This window comes from Sceloporus occidentalis, unplaced genomic scaffold (assembly GCF_023333645.1).
Source record: "Sceloporus occidentalis isolate IW3139 unplaced genomic scaffold, rSceOcc1.0.p SCAF_21, whole genome shotgun sequence".
In the NCBI taxonomy this organism is placed as follows: Eukaryota; Metazoa; Chordata; class Lepidosauria; order Squamata; family Phrynosomatidae; genus Sceloporus; species Sceloporus occidentalis.
Genome location: NW_028317001.1, coordinates 3,483,009 through 3,499,475, shown reverse-complemented (window position 1 = coordinate 3,499,475; position 16,467 = coordinate 3,483,009). Strand labels below are relative to the sequence as shown.

Here is a 16,467-nt window from a genome sequence, read left to right as displayed (position 1 = left end):
CCAACATAGCTGAGGCTTCTGGGAGATGAAGTCCAAAAAAAAAAAACCCTCTTAAGAGCACAGCTTTTAAAAAGCCTTGATATTTCAACTCCCATTGCACTCCTGGATGGATGAGAGAGTAGAAGGGGGTCAATGGTTCCGGGGCAGATTGCCTCTCACTATATATATATATATATATATATATGAGAGGACATAAGATTTGTCCAGCAAGCAAGAACATCCGAACCCATGGGCCCTAGCTGTGAGAGGCATGGGATGCCATTTTCCTAGAGCCACTTTTAATGCTTCTCGAAGGGAGGAGACAATAGAAATCCCCTGCCTACTTTTCGGAGACTCACTGTGTATGCATTTGCTTACACCAAGGTGAAAGGGTTATGCGCATGCTTGAAGACCAGGGGTATCCCTGTCTCTTGTTGGGCATGATTTGTGTGGAGACATGGGGTTTCTTTGCTGTAAAGGACTTGCTTCATCCATCATGAAAACACCAGTAAATCATCTTTCGCACCATGGTTTTGCTTCCCCTTGTATATCCTTGAGTCCGCTTGGATGAGGCGCCTGTGATCAGCCCCCAAATCTTTACCATGACATAAGTAACTTACATCTTATAAATCTTTACCATGACACAAGTACCTTAGTACATGTCCGTCCTCACCTAATAGTATCTGCTCCAACAGGCTGAAGCACTCTTTAAGGGAAGAGAAATGTCCCAGTTCCTGTGGCAGAAGGGTCTTTTTCGTCTTTTATCTTTTCCAGACCGATTGACAAACCCTACATTTTGTTCCTTTCCTTTCCAGTTTTACGCTGGGTTGAAATAAACCAAGCTGGGGAACTGGTATAAAAGGTCTCCAAATCTCCTTGGGGTGCATCCCAACTTTAGGATTCTATGACTGTGTCTTTCCTCCCACCTTCAGGCCACAGAAGCGGCTATTGTATTGAGTTAAGGACGCCACTATAAAAGCATAAGCGCATCCCACCTTTTACTAATATGAAAGCATAAGCGCATCCCACCTTTTACTAATATGAAAGCATAAGCGCATGCCACCTTTTACTAATCCTCAGGGTTCCCCATTCTCTTATTTTGAGCCTAGAGAAGGAATCGGTGAAGGAGGAGAAGTTGTTCCTGCCATTGCACTGTGGTCTCTTGGGATCTTCACTCCACAAGAGTGTCATCAATAAGAGAGTAGAGAGATCTTGTAGCACCTTTGAGACTAACTGGAGGAAAGAAGAGACTAACACAGCTATATCTCTGAATAAAAAAAGAGAGGATGGCCTACCTTCCCCACAGACTTTAGCATGAGCTTTCATCTGAGGATGTAGACTTTAGTCTAGGAACTACCAATGTCTTTCCTTCAAGTTAGTCTCAAAGGTGCTACAAGATCTCTCTGCATACTGATTCTACAGACTAACACGACTATATCTCTGAGTAAGTAAGAGAGGACGGCCTACCTTCCTCACAGACTTCATAGGAAAGTTCGCTGCCATCGTTGTGAAAATCACAACAAAAAAGAGACAGAACACACTCCATTTGTCCATGAACAGCGGACATGACCTTCCAGATTCACCATTCCTACAAGCATGACAAGTATAATGTCTTTATTCTGTGACAGATCGTTCAAGGCGGCGGAAATTACTTTTCCGGAACAATCTGTGCCTGAGAGGTGCTGTTTCTGGCGTCCTTCGAGTTCTTCTTTAGCTTCTTCTGGGTTGCCAGCCTATTGAAAATAAAAAGGTAACAAGTTCCAGGTTGGAAAAAGGTAATGCTCCTAGTTCTTTCACTCGGTCCAAGACCACAAAATTATACTTGGAAGCCAGTCCACATTTAATATTAACTATAGCCTCTTCTATACATTTTATGGATCGGCATTCTTATAGTAACCACTGCATGCTTTTCCTTATACCTCCACAGACAGAAAAAGAGAGAGACAGAGAATGTGCTCTTTCCCCAAATGCCTTCAATTGATAAGATTTCTCTTACTGTTTTGCCTTGGCTTTCCTCTTTAAGTACTCTGGCGAGGTCAGAATGTGTTCCCTTTCCAACGGTTTCTTGATCAGCTTCTTCTTTTGCTTGCTGGAAATTAGATGGGAGAAAAGAACCGTGACATAAACCTATTTAGTTTGGAGGATTAAAAGGGAACCAGAAATTAAACGAAGAAAGGTTCACCTAGCTCACGAAAGCCAAAAGCCTGGTTCGGAGAAGCAAGAACAAGTCATTTTACATCCGTGGAATATGCTTTCAAAATTGTTGTATTAGCAACTGGCCAAAATAGTGGATGTTTGATTTCCAAGCAAAAGGAAGCGCAATCCATTCCTGTCGCCATCCTCTCCGAGCAAAGCTTTGATATCTGATGTCTCTACCTTTGAATGCTTACAGTCTTAGCATCCCTTGCTTTAACTGACGTACCTTTGCAGCTTCCGGAAATGTTGTATATAGTCAGGGACGGGGCAGCCAGCTCTCTGGATGACGCTCGCGATGCTGCAAGGAAAGAAAAATGAGGGATTGGGGGGCAAAGAGAAGAAAAGAGTGAGGAGGATAAGGGAGATAACAGCTACCTTTACAAAACCTGAATCAGAGGATCACAATCACACAATTGGAAGGGAGAGAGGTACCTTCGCAGTAATGGCTTGTCATCTTCGGTGAAGAAAGTAATTGCTTTTCCAGAGTGTCCTGCTCTCCCTGTGCGACCTAAAATGGAGATGGAAAAGGACAGCAAATAAGCATTCTCTCTCTTTAGTTTACATTGGAGACATTGTTATAAGTATCTAATGCACAAAGGCTAGCAAGATGCAGATATGCTCCTAAATGCTGTGAGACTTTCCTAATTCCAAGTCAGCATTAATATGAGGCTATTGTTTGCTGCCAACTCAGCATGATTTACACTACAGCAGGAAGACTGGGAAAGTACAACTCATTGGAGAGAGTAGGAAGTAGGAAAGGGAAAAGAGAATGCAAGCTTTTCTAAATCAATGTGTTCCAGCCTTTTGCTATCCAGAAATCCTGGACTTCAACACCCAGAGGTCCATGGGCCATTCCTGAAAGTTGGAAGTCCAAAAGATCTAGCAAGAGGGAAAGGTTGAGAACCACCACAAACCTCTTAGCAGCTTCTCTGACACCTGAGGTTCCTGCAGGAATTGCTCACAACATTTCAAGCACATCTTCCCAGCCAAAAGGACAAAGCATAGTTTCCCCTTGAACTGAAAGGTGAAGTTTGCACCCACAACCACATCTTGAACTTGGTGGACCTTCATGCGTACAACACATCAAAAGAAACAGTTAAAATATGTGCCCAGCGGCACCTTGAAACCTGCAACCCAAACTCACCGATCCGGTGGATATATTCCACAGCGCTACTCGGAAAGTCAAAATTGATAACCATGTTCACTCCTTTGAAGTCGATCCCTCTCGCCAGCAAAGCGGTGCAGATGAGGACCCAAATCTTCCCCGCTCTGAAACTGTGGACAACGCCGTCTCTCTAGAAGAGACAAGAATGGTTTCTTTCCAAGACACCGCAAATACGCTGCAGCTTCTCTCATTCCGGTGTGGCACAGCGGCAATGGTTTCAAATTCCTTGGACTGCACAGAGACCTGTTTTTGCCTGTGGCCTCTCCCTTACCTGTTGTTGGGTCCTGTCCGCATGAATGACGTCCACGTTGATGCCTTCGTAAATGAGCTCGTGGAACAGCTCTTTGGCCCGTTCAATGGACTGTACGAAAACCAAAACAGGAGGTGTGAAGCCCTGGAAGAAGAGAGAGAGAGAAGGGAAGCTGAGAAAGTGTGGCTAAAGATGCCGAACCCAGAGTAAGCCAGACAGGTTCACGGAGTCCAAATAAACAGCACTTAACAAAGCCTCTGACAAAAAAGCTCCTTTATACAACCTGCTGCTATGTGTAAGATCTACAGCAAAGCTCTATGTCTCCCTTCACTCCTCATCCCCCGGTTTAAACGTGAGAAAGCATTAAAAATAATCACTCGGCATCATTCCCAACATTATTAGATCCAATCTCAGATTTACAAAGCCCACACGTTTCCAGAAAAGACCCACCATAACCCACCTTCTTCACTAAGTCTCTCATGGCTAACAGTTTTCCCGTCTCCGATCCAACGAACAGGAGCTCTTGGTCCACTGTCTCAGCCGCAGCATTTCTGAAAACGTTAAAAATGTAGCCGTGTCAATCTGAAGACGCAACAGGCGAACTATCACCAATGGCAAAAGACAAAGCCTAACTCTTAAGGCTGGTCAAATTCAAAGGCCAGGGAGTATACAAGTTTGAGGTTTAGTTTACAATTAGAGTACAACAGAGATTCAAAAACGCAAGAACACTCAACAAGGGGAAAACAGCCAAGCGCGACACTCACCTTGCTCCAATAGAAATAGAGACGACATTGTCGAGACTGAGTTTGCACCACTGCTCTACGTCATGTGCAAACGTGGCGCTGAACATGGCCCGCTTGACCACGTGGGAGGTGCATGCTACGAAGATGGTGGCCAACTGGTCCCGAAATCCCGTCTTCCCATCTTCAAACAGCTTGTCCGATTCGTCGACCACAAGCCACTCGACCCTAAATCAGAGCACAAAGTTGCCGTTAGTGGTTTAGTGAGATCTGAGTGCTTTCCATATTACGGAAAATCTGACACAGTCCGCTCTCATTTCCAAAATGTATTTCCTAAGTACAACTGATAAATATGATCGATATGATCAATACACAGGCACACCGAAGAAATGCGCTCCAATGAGCGTTGGCTTTCTACCTGCTCAAATCTACCGCCGGAGGTTCCTGCTTCAAAAGATAGATGAGTCTGTTTGGAGTCGTCACCAGAATATCTGTCGGAAGGAAAAAACACACAACGCGTTGTATATATAGCCAAAAGGGGGGAAAAGAGAATAAGCTAAATCTGAATTCGTGAACCCTTTACGAATCCCTGTTACCGTACCGAATTTTTGAGCCGACTTCCGTCCGAATTTCTTTGCAGCCGCAGCAGCTTTGTGGATCATGTGTATCCTGAACCCGGTGCCTTCTGACAACTTGACCAGCTCTCTGTGTGTCTAGAGGAATTGTAATGGACAGAAGAGTCAAAGTAGATGGTTAAGCAGGAGCATAGACTGCACTTTGCCAATCCTTGCTTTAAAGCAGCTCATTACACTCGTCGTATTAAATCACCATGGCATATATATTCTGCTGTTTCTTTAGGAAGCATGGGTGTAGTTTCCACATGTCTCTGACTCAAGAGTCCCTCCTGTTTAGCTTTATCAACTCCTGGCCTATCTAAATGCGCCTTCAGTCTAAATCCCAGGCCTACCTGGCTGGCCAGTTCCCGCGTGGGCGAGATGATCAGCGCCCGGAACCCTTTATTCCTTGGTTGCTTCAAGTGCGCCAAAATAGGAACGCTAAAAGCCAGCGTCTTCCCTGAGCCGGTCGGGGCGCAAGCCAAAAGTTCGCGGCCCTAGAAAAGGGAACAGATACAAGACAGAGTGAAGCCTTTTGCCTAACCCTCCATGCTACGGTGAGCAAAGTAACCACGTGCCAAGTTAAAACAGTACTGAACGCCACGGACGAAAGAGACACATTTAAGTCCCCCTTGTTACCACTTATTCTTAACATGCAAGGCATGATGCACCTTCAGTCATTATTATGTTCAACTCCATAGCAGTCCAGTGAAGCAAGAACCGCCAGTTATCACAAAAGGAGGCAACGATGTGCCCAATGGCAACTCACACATCAGCAACTGTGAGTTTCAAGTCTAAGATTCAATGGTCCGACAGGAAACCTCCAAGGACATAGTTCACCAAACACCAAGAAATGAACATGGAAACTATGGGCCCATACAGACAGGGCTGCTTCGGGTCACTTTGGAGGTATGCTTTTTAAATGACACGCGCATCTTAAGAGGCCAGAAGCTGTGCAAAAGCTGCGTTCTAGTCCTAAGGACTGAAGCGTAGCTTTGGGGTAGCTTCTGGACTCTTAGGACGCATGTATCGTGTAAACAGCATACCTCCAAAATGACCCGAAGCAGCTTTATTTGTCCATCTGTATGGGCCCTATATATGCACTGGGGCTATTCTGTGGGTAGAAGATGTAATATTACTAATCCAGATGGCGACATTCTGCAGCCAACATCAGAGACACTATGCCTCTGTATAGTGATTATTGGGGAACGTGAGTGAGAGGGCTATTAACCATGCGCCCTCTCTATGGGCTTCTCATAGGTATCTGGTTGGTTGACGTAGTGGTAACAAAGCCCTGGAGTTGAGAGGCCTTTAGTTCCAGAGTAGTAGGGCTCATGCTCAGAAGTAACCCAGCACAAAGTGGTTAAGGAAAGCCTTCACAAGTGCCTGAAATGTAAAACCATGCTCCTTATAAACTACATCTCCATTTCATCTCCACATGAATAAATAACCAGGACATACGTGGAGCATGACGGGGATCGCTTGCATCTGAATTGGCGTCGGGGTCTGGAATCCGGCCGCTTCGATATTGCGCATGACCTTTGGGTGGATTTCGTATTCTTCTCCCAGCTGCTCGAACGTCGCAATGGGATCCGGAAGATCCGTCCCCTGGATGTAGATCTTGTGCTTGTTCCTGAAGTGATTCATCTGGGAAACACCAAGACACGTTGCAATGAAAATATACCCCTTTCCTTCCTCTGCCTTCCAGATTCCTTTGCTATATTAAAGTATAACATGTTTCTAAAACAGAAACTTATTATAAACAAATATGCCTAACAACGCTTCTTCGCAGCGACATGCGGGAAAAGGAGAATGGAAACACTTCACCTTTTGCTGACTGGCTTGCCTCAGTTTCTCCGCAGTGAGTGGCTTCTCCTCCTTCTTTTTGGGAACGCTGAGCTTCGCTTCCAGAGCGGACATCCACAAAATCCCATCGTTTTCGGCGGCGGAAGTCACCGGAGCCGTTTCTGAAAGGGATAAGAACATCTCTGTCTAAACCAGGGGCGAGGAGAGGAAACAACCCACACTTTAGAACAGACATCTAAAATGGCGTCCTGTTTTTAAGTCGAGCTTAAATGGACTAAGATGCTCAGGTTACCTTTCTTCTTTTTCTTCCTTCCTTCAGTCGCTTGCTCTTCCTCTTTTCTCTTCTGTCCTGCCCCTGTTTTCTTTGCAGTTACGGATTTGATAGCTTCGTCTTCAGACGTGTTTCTTCCTCCTCCATCGTCGCCCAGAGAACCGGCTGGCCTTTTGCGAGCGAAAAAGTCAAGCTCTTCCAGAATCTCCGATGCTCCGACTTCCTTGTCCTTCGTTCTGATCACCTAAGATTAAACAGATCCATATCATCTCTCTTCTTAGCAATTTAATGCAGCTCTTAAAATGGTGAAAGGTCTGGAAACAGCTCTGTCAAGAGGTTCCTGCTAATGTTGAGCTGGAATCTCTTTCCCTGTAGCTTGAATCCATTGCTGTTTTCCTATTCTCTGGAGCAGCAGAAAACAAGCTTGCTCCCTCCTCAATATGGCATCCCTTCAAGTATTTAAACAGGGCTATCATCATATCCCCTCTTAACCTTCTCTTCTCCAGGCTAAACATCCCCAGCTCCCTAAGTCTTTCCTCATAGGGCTTCATGGTTTCCAGACCCTCCACCATTTTGTTCTCCCTCCTTTGGACACATGGCTCCAGTTTCTCAATGTCTTTTTTTAATTGTAGAGCCCAGAACTGGACACAATATTATTCCAGGTGGGGCCTGACCAAAGCAGAATAGAGTGGCGCTATTACTTCCCTTGATCTAGACACTAGACTTCTATTGATGCAGCCTAGAATCGCATTGGCCTTGTTCGCTGCCGCATCACACTCTTGACTCATGTTCAACTTATGGTCTACTTCAACTCCCAGATCCCTTTCACACATTTAAGTCTTAACCCCATCCTATATCTATGCATTTCAACTTTATTCAGCCTTACCTTCCTCCGTGTCGAAAGCCATTTTGTTAGCCTTGGCCCAGCTTTCTAACCTATTCAAGTCCTTTTGCATTTTGATCCTCTCCTCTGGAGTATTAGCAATGCCTCCTAGTTTGGTGTCAATCGTGAATGTGAGAAGCCTGCCCTCCATTTAAATCATCATCATCATCATCATCATCATTATTACTGGGGCCCCTTCCATCTCTATGATGCCACAACCCCCCCTTTTTCGTGGGAGAGAAAGAGAGGCTATAAACTCAACTGTTAAAACCAGTGGTTCCCAAACCCTGGCTTCCCAGGGCTTTGTTGGACTTCAACTCCCAGAATCCCTGGCCATTAGCTCAGAGGGCTGAGGCTTCTGGGAGTTGTAGTCCAAAAGTGTGGGAACCACTGTATTAAATGAAAAGGGCATAAAGAGAGGCCCAAGGATTTGGAATCGAAGCCAGGCTCCACCTTGAAGCGCTGGGCGTCGCTCCTGAAGCGCCTCACGTCGAACTTGGCGCCGGTTCCCAGCCTCCGGAAAAGCTCCCTGGAATCCATGCTCACGCTTCTTCTTCCGCCTCCTTTTTTCCCAGCACGCACCGCGCGGACCATGAGGCATCGCGCCCGTCGCCTAGCAACGAAACTCCAAAAAGCGGAAGTTGGCCACCATAGAGTTGCGCTCGAAGGCTAGAGCGTCTCGCCTGGAATAAGGACTTCCGCCCTGTGTAAAAAACATAGAGGTACGGAATTTAGGAAGGATGAAGAAGAGCACAAAGCCTGCACTTCCGGGTTCGCTTTATTATTAGTGGCGTCACACTGCTTTCAAATCGCCGTGGAGTTCTGGGAATTGTAGTTTTGGGACATCTTTAGCTTTTCCCTGCACTCGCTAAGGGCGCCAGCAGCAACCCCATTCTTGGCCTGGAGCGCCCTCTGGCGGCAACATAAAGGGCGAGTGCTTCTCCCTGCTGCGAGGGTCCCATTCCTGGCTCTCTCTCGGGCGCCGTCTTGTGGCCACTGCTGCGCATCAAAGGACAATCATCGTAAAAGGTCGATAGCATTTACGGCCTCATCCCTGGCAGCGATCGCAAAAGGTCTATCGCCTCCTGTGGCTACTGCGCTTGCGCACTTCGGCCCCTGAAGCTTTCGCGCAAAGCCCATTTCCTATGCTGGAGCGCCCCCTGGTGGCGGAAGTCAGCGTTGCTCGCCATCAGGCTCCAAGGGGCCCATTCCTGGCTGTGTCACGCGCGCCCTCCTGTGGCTGCATGCGGGCATAACACGTATTTTAATGTTTTATAATACAGTATTTATTAATCATGTTTATTAATATTTATTAATACGTATTAAATACATTTATTTAAGAATATGTATAAATAAATAAACACGTATTTTAATATTTTATATTTATTAATCATGTTTATTAATATTTATTAATATGTATTAAATACATTATTTATTTGAGATATTTATCAATAAATAAACACATACTTTAATATTTTATAATATTTATTAATCATGTTTATTAATATTTATTAATATGTATTAAATAAATAATTTATGTAAGAATATGTAACAATAAATAAACATGTATTTTAATATTTTACAATATTTATTAATAATTTTATTACTATTTATTAATAGTAATAATAGCAATAAAATTTTATTTGGACATTGACCAGTATAAATATTTATTAATATGTATTAAATAAATTATTTATTTAAGAATATTTATCAATAAATAAACATGTATTTTAATATTTTACAATATTTATTAATAATGTTTATTAATATTTATTAATATGTATTAAATAAATAATTTATTTAAGAATATTTATCAATAAATAAATATGTATTTTAATATTTTATGATATTTGTTAATAATTTTATTACTATTTATAAATACGTATTAAATAAATAATTTATTTAAGAATATTTATCAATAAATAAACATGTATTTTAATATGTTATGATATTTGTTAATAATTTTTATTAATATTTATTAATACGTATTAAATAAATAATTTATTTAAGAATATTTATCAATAAATAAACACATATTTTAATATTTTATATTTCATTAATAATGTTTATTAATATTTGTCGATACGTATTAAGTAAATAATTTATTTAAGAATATTTATCAATAAATAAACACATATTTTAATATTTTATATTTCATTAATAATGTTTATTAATATTTGTCGATACATATTAAGTAAATAATTTATTTAAGAATATTTATCAATAAATAAACATGTATTTTAATATTTTACAATATTTATTAATAATGTTTATTAATATTTATTAATATGTATTAAATAAATAATTTATTTAAGAATATTTATCAATAAATAAACATGTATTTTAATATTTTACAATATTTATTAATAATGTTTATTAATATTTATTAATATGTATTAAATAAATAATTTATTTAAGAATATTTATCAATAAATAAACATGTATTTTAATATTTTATTATATTTGTTAATAATTTTATTACTATTTATTAATACGTATTAAATAAATAATTTATTTAAGAATATTTATCAATAAATAAACATGTATTTTAATATGTTATTATATTTGTTAATAATTTTTATTAATATTTATTAATACATATTAAATAAATAATTTATTTAAGAATATTTATCAATAAATAAACACATATTTTAATATTTTATATTTCATTAATAATGTTTATTAATATTTGTTGATACGTATTAAATAAATAATTTATTTAAGAATATTTATCAACAAATAAACATGCATTTTAATATTTTAAAATATTTATTAATAATGTTTATTAATGTTTATCAATACGTATCAAATAAATAATGTATTTAGTAATATTTAATCAATACACACACCTTGAGATTTTATAATATTGGTTAACATTTAACAATAGTTCTCCAGTGGGGATGTCGCCAGTGATACCATTACGGGGCCTGACCGAAAAACCCAAAACGCGCCTCTGAAGCATCCCGCCATCGATCTGGCGTCCGATTCGTTTCCAACCCGGCGGTTAAAAGCATTTTTCGTGGGTGTCACGCCCGACACTTTGGCTTGTGCAAAAGCACCAGGTGCTGCGGGGAGATGTTTGGGAGTGATTAAAATAACCTGCCATTCCTGCTTCCTATCTGGTTGCAATACAGATCCTAAGGATACAGAGGCTGCTGCACACAGTGGCCAACTTTCCCCGCTGACCCTGTTCCTCTGCCCAGGAGGAGATGCCTGGGGAAATGGCTTCATTTTTTGGCAATAATCATAGTTTCCTTGGCACGCTTCTCGCCCAAAGCCATCCTCTGGGTTCACACGTCCGAGCCAGGATTCAAACCCTTGTCTCCAGAGTCCGATGCCCAAACCACGCTGGCTCTTCGTGGTTTAATGACAGAGGACTCTGGAGATTTCAGACTTCAGGTCCCAGAAGCCTCAAGCATGTTGGCCAATAGCCTGGGATTCTGGGAGCTGGAGTCCAAAGGCCCTTACAGAGGCATGGTTTGGGGACCACTGGTTTGAGTAGCATCTCGATGCGCGGCCCTCGGACTGATGTTCACGCTGCCCTCTTTGCCATCTGTTTTATCACATATATATATATATATATAGAAAGTCCATGACATATATATATATGTATATATTAGTAGGCACAACGTACTAATGCCATCCCCTCCGCCACAAAGCCCTTTGGCAAGTCGCGCGCTCTCAGCCTCGAGGGCAAGCCGTGGCAAAGCCTTCTCTCTGCGCCAACCTTGCCCAGAAAACCCCATGGCAGGGTTCGCCATGAGTCGGATATGACAACAACCAAGAGGATTAGCAGGGACTGCCCTGACATACCAGGGCAATTGGGAGGTAGGTATGTATGTGCAGCTACAACTATCCCAACCCAGTTATCCTAACTCAAAATTAACGTGTCGCAATGTGTGCGAGTCAAACAGCTTGCTCAGTGATACCGCAGAGACCGGGGGTTGATGCCCTGGGCTTTTCATAGGCAGGGCTGGCGATAGCATCTCTCAGTCTCTCGCTCTATATATACACACATATACTTATTCCCTGATTGAAGATTAGAAGCCATGCTCAAAATGCCCAGGGTGGGGTGAGGAATTCATAATCTGCGTCCCCGATGCCGACAAGGACTCCGAAACCCATCTTCCCGGCCCCAGAGGCCGACCTCGCGACCAAAAGCAAAGCGCCGAGATGCGTTTTTTCCTTTCTCTATGCCTCCTCTGCGCCAAATCAATGCGCAAAGCTTGGCTCGGGCGTGCCTCCTCCATCGCACCACGTATGTGTCAGTACCTGCTCCAATCGCTCCGGGGTTTTGTTTTCCTCCTTCTGCCAACAGGTCCGGTCTAGCTCGGCGCACGGCGAATGTCACATGTGCCCCATGCCCAGCGCATTCCCTAGACCTGTTTTCTATCACTTATCGTCCAGTATGTATGTATGTATGTATGGTACTAGGAGGGCACAAAAACGGACCATAGGGGCCGCATGTGTCCAATTATGTACCCTTTGCCCACCCTCACTATAAAGCATGCTCCACTGACCTATGACAAAGTGCTAGCCCTCACACTTATGGTCAAGGCTGGATTTCAGCATGGCTCTGTATATCATTAGGCCATCCATATCCACAGATCTCAGTATCAGTAGCTTTCCTGGATCCCTCGGAGATGCCAGGACCTGAACCCAGGACACGTCACACCCGTTGCATCTCGCCACTGAATCCTCCGGTAGCGATTGGCTGAAGGGACGCTGGTGGCATGTAACCTCCTTTTGAATAGGAGGATGACTTGAAGGTTGGTGGCACATTGCTCATGTGAGGCGGGGAGCCATTACTTGCTTCCCTCTGGCCTTTATCTCAGAGATAAAAGGAGGCCACTAACTGCCGGAGTAGGAAGCAAGGGCTGAAAGGAGGCCATAAAACTAATGGATGTGGGGAAATGGATGTGGCCTTTTCTCATGCGCACGAGGCGCGGAGTGGACTGGACTTCACCCTTCCGGCTCAAAAGGGGGCCGTCGCATTGATCCATATCAGTGCTCATTTTTACCCAGAGCGGGTCTTTTGTAACCCTAGTGGCTCTTACTCATTGGGGACCGTTTCCCATTCCCCCACATGAACATTAAAACACATTCTCCGAAGACGCCAGCCACAGAAACAAACCATTCTAGAACATGGGATTATGATCTATGTATAGATTATGGGAGCTCTAGTCCATATCCTTCCGCTCTTTGGCTCCTCCGCACCCTCGCTTTTCAACATCAGGGGAAAGAGGCAAAGAGGATCAGAGGGTGCAAGGAGCCCAATGCTCCTAAAGGCGTTTGCTAATGTGCCTGTTCATGTTGGAGGCTCTGGCGGTGTGTTTTTCCACCAGGTCCCTGCCCCTGGGCCATTGCAGTTTGGAAACAGTCAGCCAAAGAGACCACAGAACATGGGAAGTTTGGGGATAACTTAGGAAGCAAAGGTGACGGCGGTGGCCCTGCCTTCCTCACATGCGCATGGGCTTAATCCCATGAGGTTCCCAGCCTTGGATTTTGGGTTTAGGGTCCAATTCCAACATGGGTTTATGGCACAGATGGTTATCTGGCCTTCCCAAAATAACACAACCTCGGTTTGGGCAGGTCTGTCTTACGGGGTTTATCTGATCAGGATGAGTTCCCATCTCCCAATGCTTACGTAAGCTTGGACTTGTCAGGCTAGCTGGCCTCCGCCCCGCGACACAGCCCTACCTCGCTGGGGCGGCGTAGATGTGCTACCTCCAATTCGTCCCTTTGAACTGCCTTAATGGCGATGCTGGGGTTAGTGGGCCAAATGGTAAAGCGGGGAAACTGGGCCACTCCGAGAAAGAAAACATTGTGTAGGTTTTGGACCACAAAACCCACAATCCTCTCATTGAACATGCGTCTTGCTGATGCTGTGCAAGAGCGCACCGCGTGCGGATTGGAATCGATTCAAATTTCCCCGTCGGTCGGCTGGGACCGATTCATTTTGGACTGATTCGGTTGTGAACGGGAGCCACAAGTGGGTCATTTAGGAGGGGAAAGAAATGCAACCGGGGCAAACGTAGCGGGAACCATGCTCCGCTGTCGGATCGATCCATCAATTCGGATCGTGCGCCGATTTATCCGTTAGTGGGAACGGGATCCGAACGTGTCACAGAACTCAGGAATAAACTCTTCTAGAACATGGCCAACCCACAAGAAGCTATGGATGCCGGCCGTGAAATGCGCGGAAGGTGTCTGTGTTGCGGACCATCCCTTGCATCTGTTTTCCACCAAGGATACTTACGGCGTAGTAGTAATGCGCCAGCGCTAAGCACCCAATGAACTCTTGGGAGGCCTGGAACTGCACCCAGTTCCCACGCAGGAGTAGGACCGGAGGATGTTGTTTTCTCCTGCCCTCGGCAAGCCTGGGTCGAGGCACATCGGGGAGTTGCCACACGCAGCAGGCGCATGGTATTAGCCTGCGAAGAAGGAGACGGGAGACGGTTAAACCTGTCTTACCGACGGTGCCGGGTTTGGCAATTGGGAGTCTCCCAGCCGAGGGAAGGTTGCGGGGACCCGGGTTTGGCCAAAGACATGAGGTTCCCCACCCAAAAGGGTTGCCAGACTGGGGTTGGGGTGACACAGTGCTTCACATCTCAATGGGAGAAATGGCTGGGATGATGCACAACACACCTATCAGCAACACGCGCATGTATCCCCAGATAGTGCGCTTCTGGGAGGAAAATCCCAAACAAATAGGATTTTGTCGCTTGGCAAGACGTCGACCCTTCTCCATCGGAGAGGTCTGGGGCCACATGAGCCACAAATCCCAGGATTCCACAGCATCGAGTCGTGATGGATTACTTCTGCAGCGCAAAGGAGACCGCCGTTGGAGAGCTTTGGTCCAAAGCGCACTGCGCAAAGGATCCGGTTTGAGAGCGCTTGGGCGGCCCTGGCTCAATGCAATGGGAACGGTGGCTCTGTGAGACGTTCAGCCTTCTCTCTGTCACAACGAACTACAATTCCCAAGATTCCCTAGCACTGAGCCAGTCTCAAACTGGATTGTTTCCGCAGTCTTGGGCCTTTGTTAAGGGAAGGAGGCCTGTGCGTCTGACATTTTAGCACAACAACAACAGGAACGCCTCTCTTTGGCAACCTTCTGTGTTTGTTTCCCAGTACAGAAATTAACAGGATTAGGCTGAACGCTAGGGCATCCTGGGAATTGTAGTTTTGGGAGGCATTGGGATTTTATGCTCTTACCCCATCCATATCCTTTCCTTGATACTGGGATGCGTAAGAGGTTTAGCAATGCAAAACAATGTGTCACTTAGGAAGGCATGAGGTCCTCCCTCCCTTTCATAATTATGATTAATGTTATTATTATGATTATTATTAATCTTAATAACTCATTCCTGAATACTGAGACTCCGGGCGACTTGCAAAGATTAAAGCAAAGGCACAAACTGCCATGAAAGCGTGTCATAAAAGCTATGATTAGGAAGCAATAAAACAGCTTATTCTACTATCTCCAGTTGGTTTTAAAATGTGTTAAATGCCTCTGAGCATGTCTTGAATGCATACTTCCAAGTGTTGTTGGACTGCAACTCTCATCAACCCCAGGCGATGTTAGATGAAATGAGGCATGGTAGCCTTGCAGCTGTGGCTAGACTCCAACTCACTCCGACGTTGGACAAGATGGGAAGTAGTGGCCTTCCAGCTGTGGACTCCAACTCCCATCAGCCCCTGGCAACGTTGGATAAGATGGGACATGGTGGCTTTCCAGCTGTGGTTGCACTCCAAGTCCCATCAACCCCAGGCAAGGTTGGATGAGATGGGAAACAGGGGATTTCCAAGAGTTGTTGGATTCCAACTCCCTCCAATGTTGGCTGAGATGGAAAGTGGTGGCCTTGCAGCTGTGGTTGGACTCCAGTTCCCATCAACCCCAGGCTGTGTTGGATGATATGGGGCACGGTGGTCTTCCAACCGTAGTTAGACTCCGATTCACATCAACTCCGTAGATGGGACAAGGTGGTCTTCCAGCTGTTATTAGACTCCAACTCCCATCAGCCCCATTCAATGTCGGGGGAGATAGGAAGCGGTGGCTTTCCAGCTGTCATTGGACTCCTACTCCCATCATCCCCATGCAACGCTGGGGGAGAGGAAGCGGTGGGCTTCCAGCTGTCATTGGGTACCAACTCCCATCATCCCCATGCAATGCTGGAGGAGAGAGGAAGCGGTGGCCTTCCAGCTGTCATTGGGTTCCAACTCCCATCATCCTCATGCAACGCTTGAGGAGAGAGGAAGCGGTGGCCTTCCTGCTGTCATTGGGTTCCAACTCCCATCATCCTCATGCAACGCTGGAGGAGAGAGGAAGCGGTGGCCTTCCAGCTGTCATTGGGTTCCAACTCCCATCATCCCCATGCAACGCTGGGGGAGAGGAAGCGGTGGGCTTCCAGCTGTCATTGGGTACCAACTCCCATCATCCCCATGCAACGCTGGAGGAGAGAGGAAGCGGTGGCCTTCCAGCTGTCATTGGGTTCCAACTCCCATCATCCTCATGCAACGCTGGAGGAGAGAGGAAGCGGTGGCCTTCCAGCTGTCATTGGGT

At 44.7% G+C, this 16,467-nt stretch overlaps 1 protein-coding gene across 1 annotated transcript; it reads right to left on the bottom strand.

Annotated features, from left to right (window-relative positions):
- Window positions 1–1,590: 1,590 nt before the first annotated feature.
- Window positions 1,591–8,798, bottom strand: LOC149301445 (putative ATP-dependent RNA helicase DDX52). The gene is made up of 15 exons (XM_089484172.1): window positions 8,358–8,798; window positions 7,043–7,265; window positions 6,772–6,911; window positions 6,406–6,591; window positions 5,298–5,441; window positions 4,932–5,043; window positions 4,749–4,821; window positions 4,355–4,558; window positions 4,051–4,141; window positions 3,612–3,734; window positions 3,320–3,470; window positions 2,608–2,683; window positions 2,402–2,473; window positions 1,976–2,068; window positions 1,591–1,712 (listed from the first exon to the last, which is right to left on the bottom strand). Exons 1-15 carry the CDS (start codon window positions 8,496–8,498, stop codon window positions 1,628–1,630), a joined length of 1,914 nt encoding a protein of 637 aa, XP_089340298.1. The 5' UTR covers window positions 8,499–8,798; the 3' UTR covers window positions 1,591–1,627.
- Window positions 8,799–16,467: the final 7,669 nt, after the last annotated feature.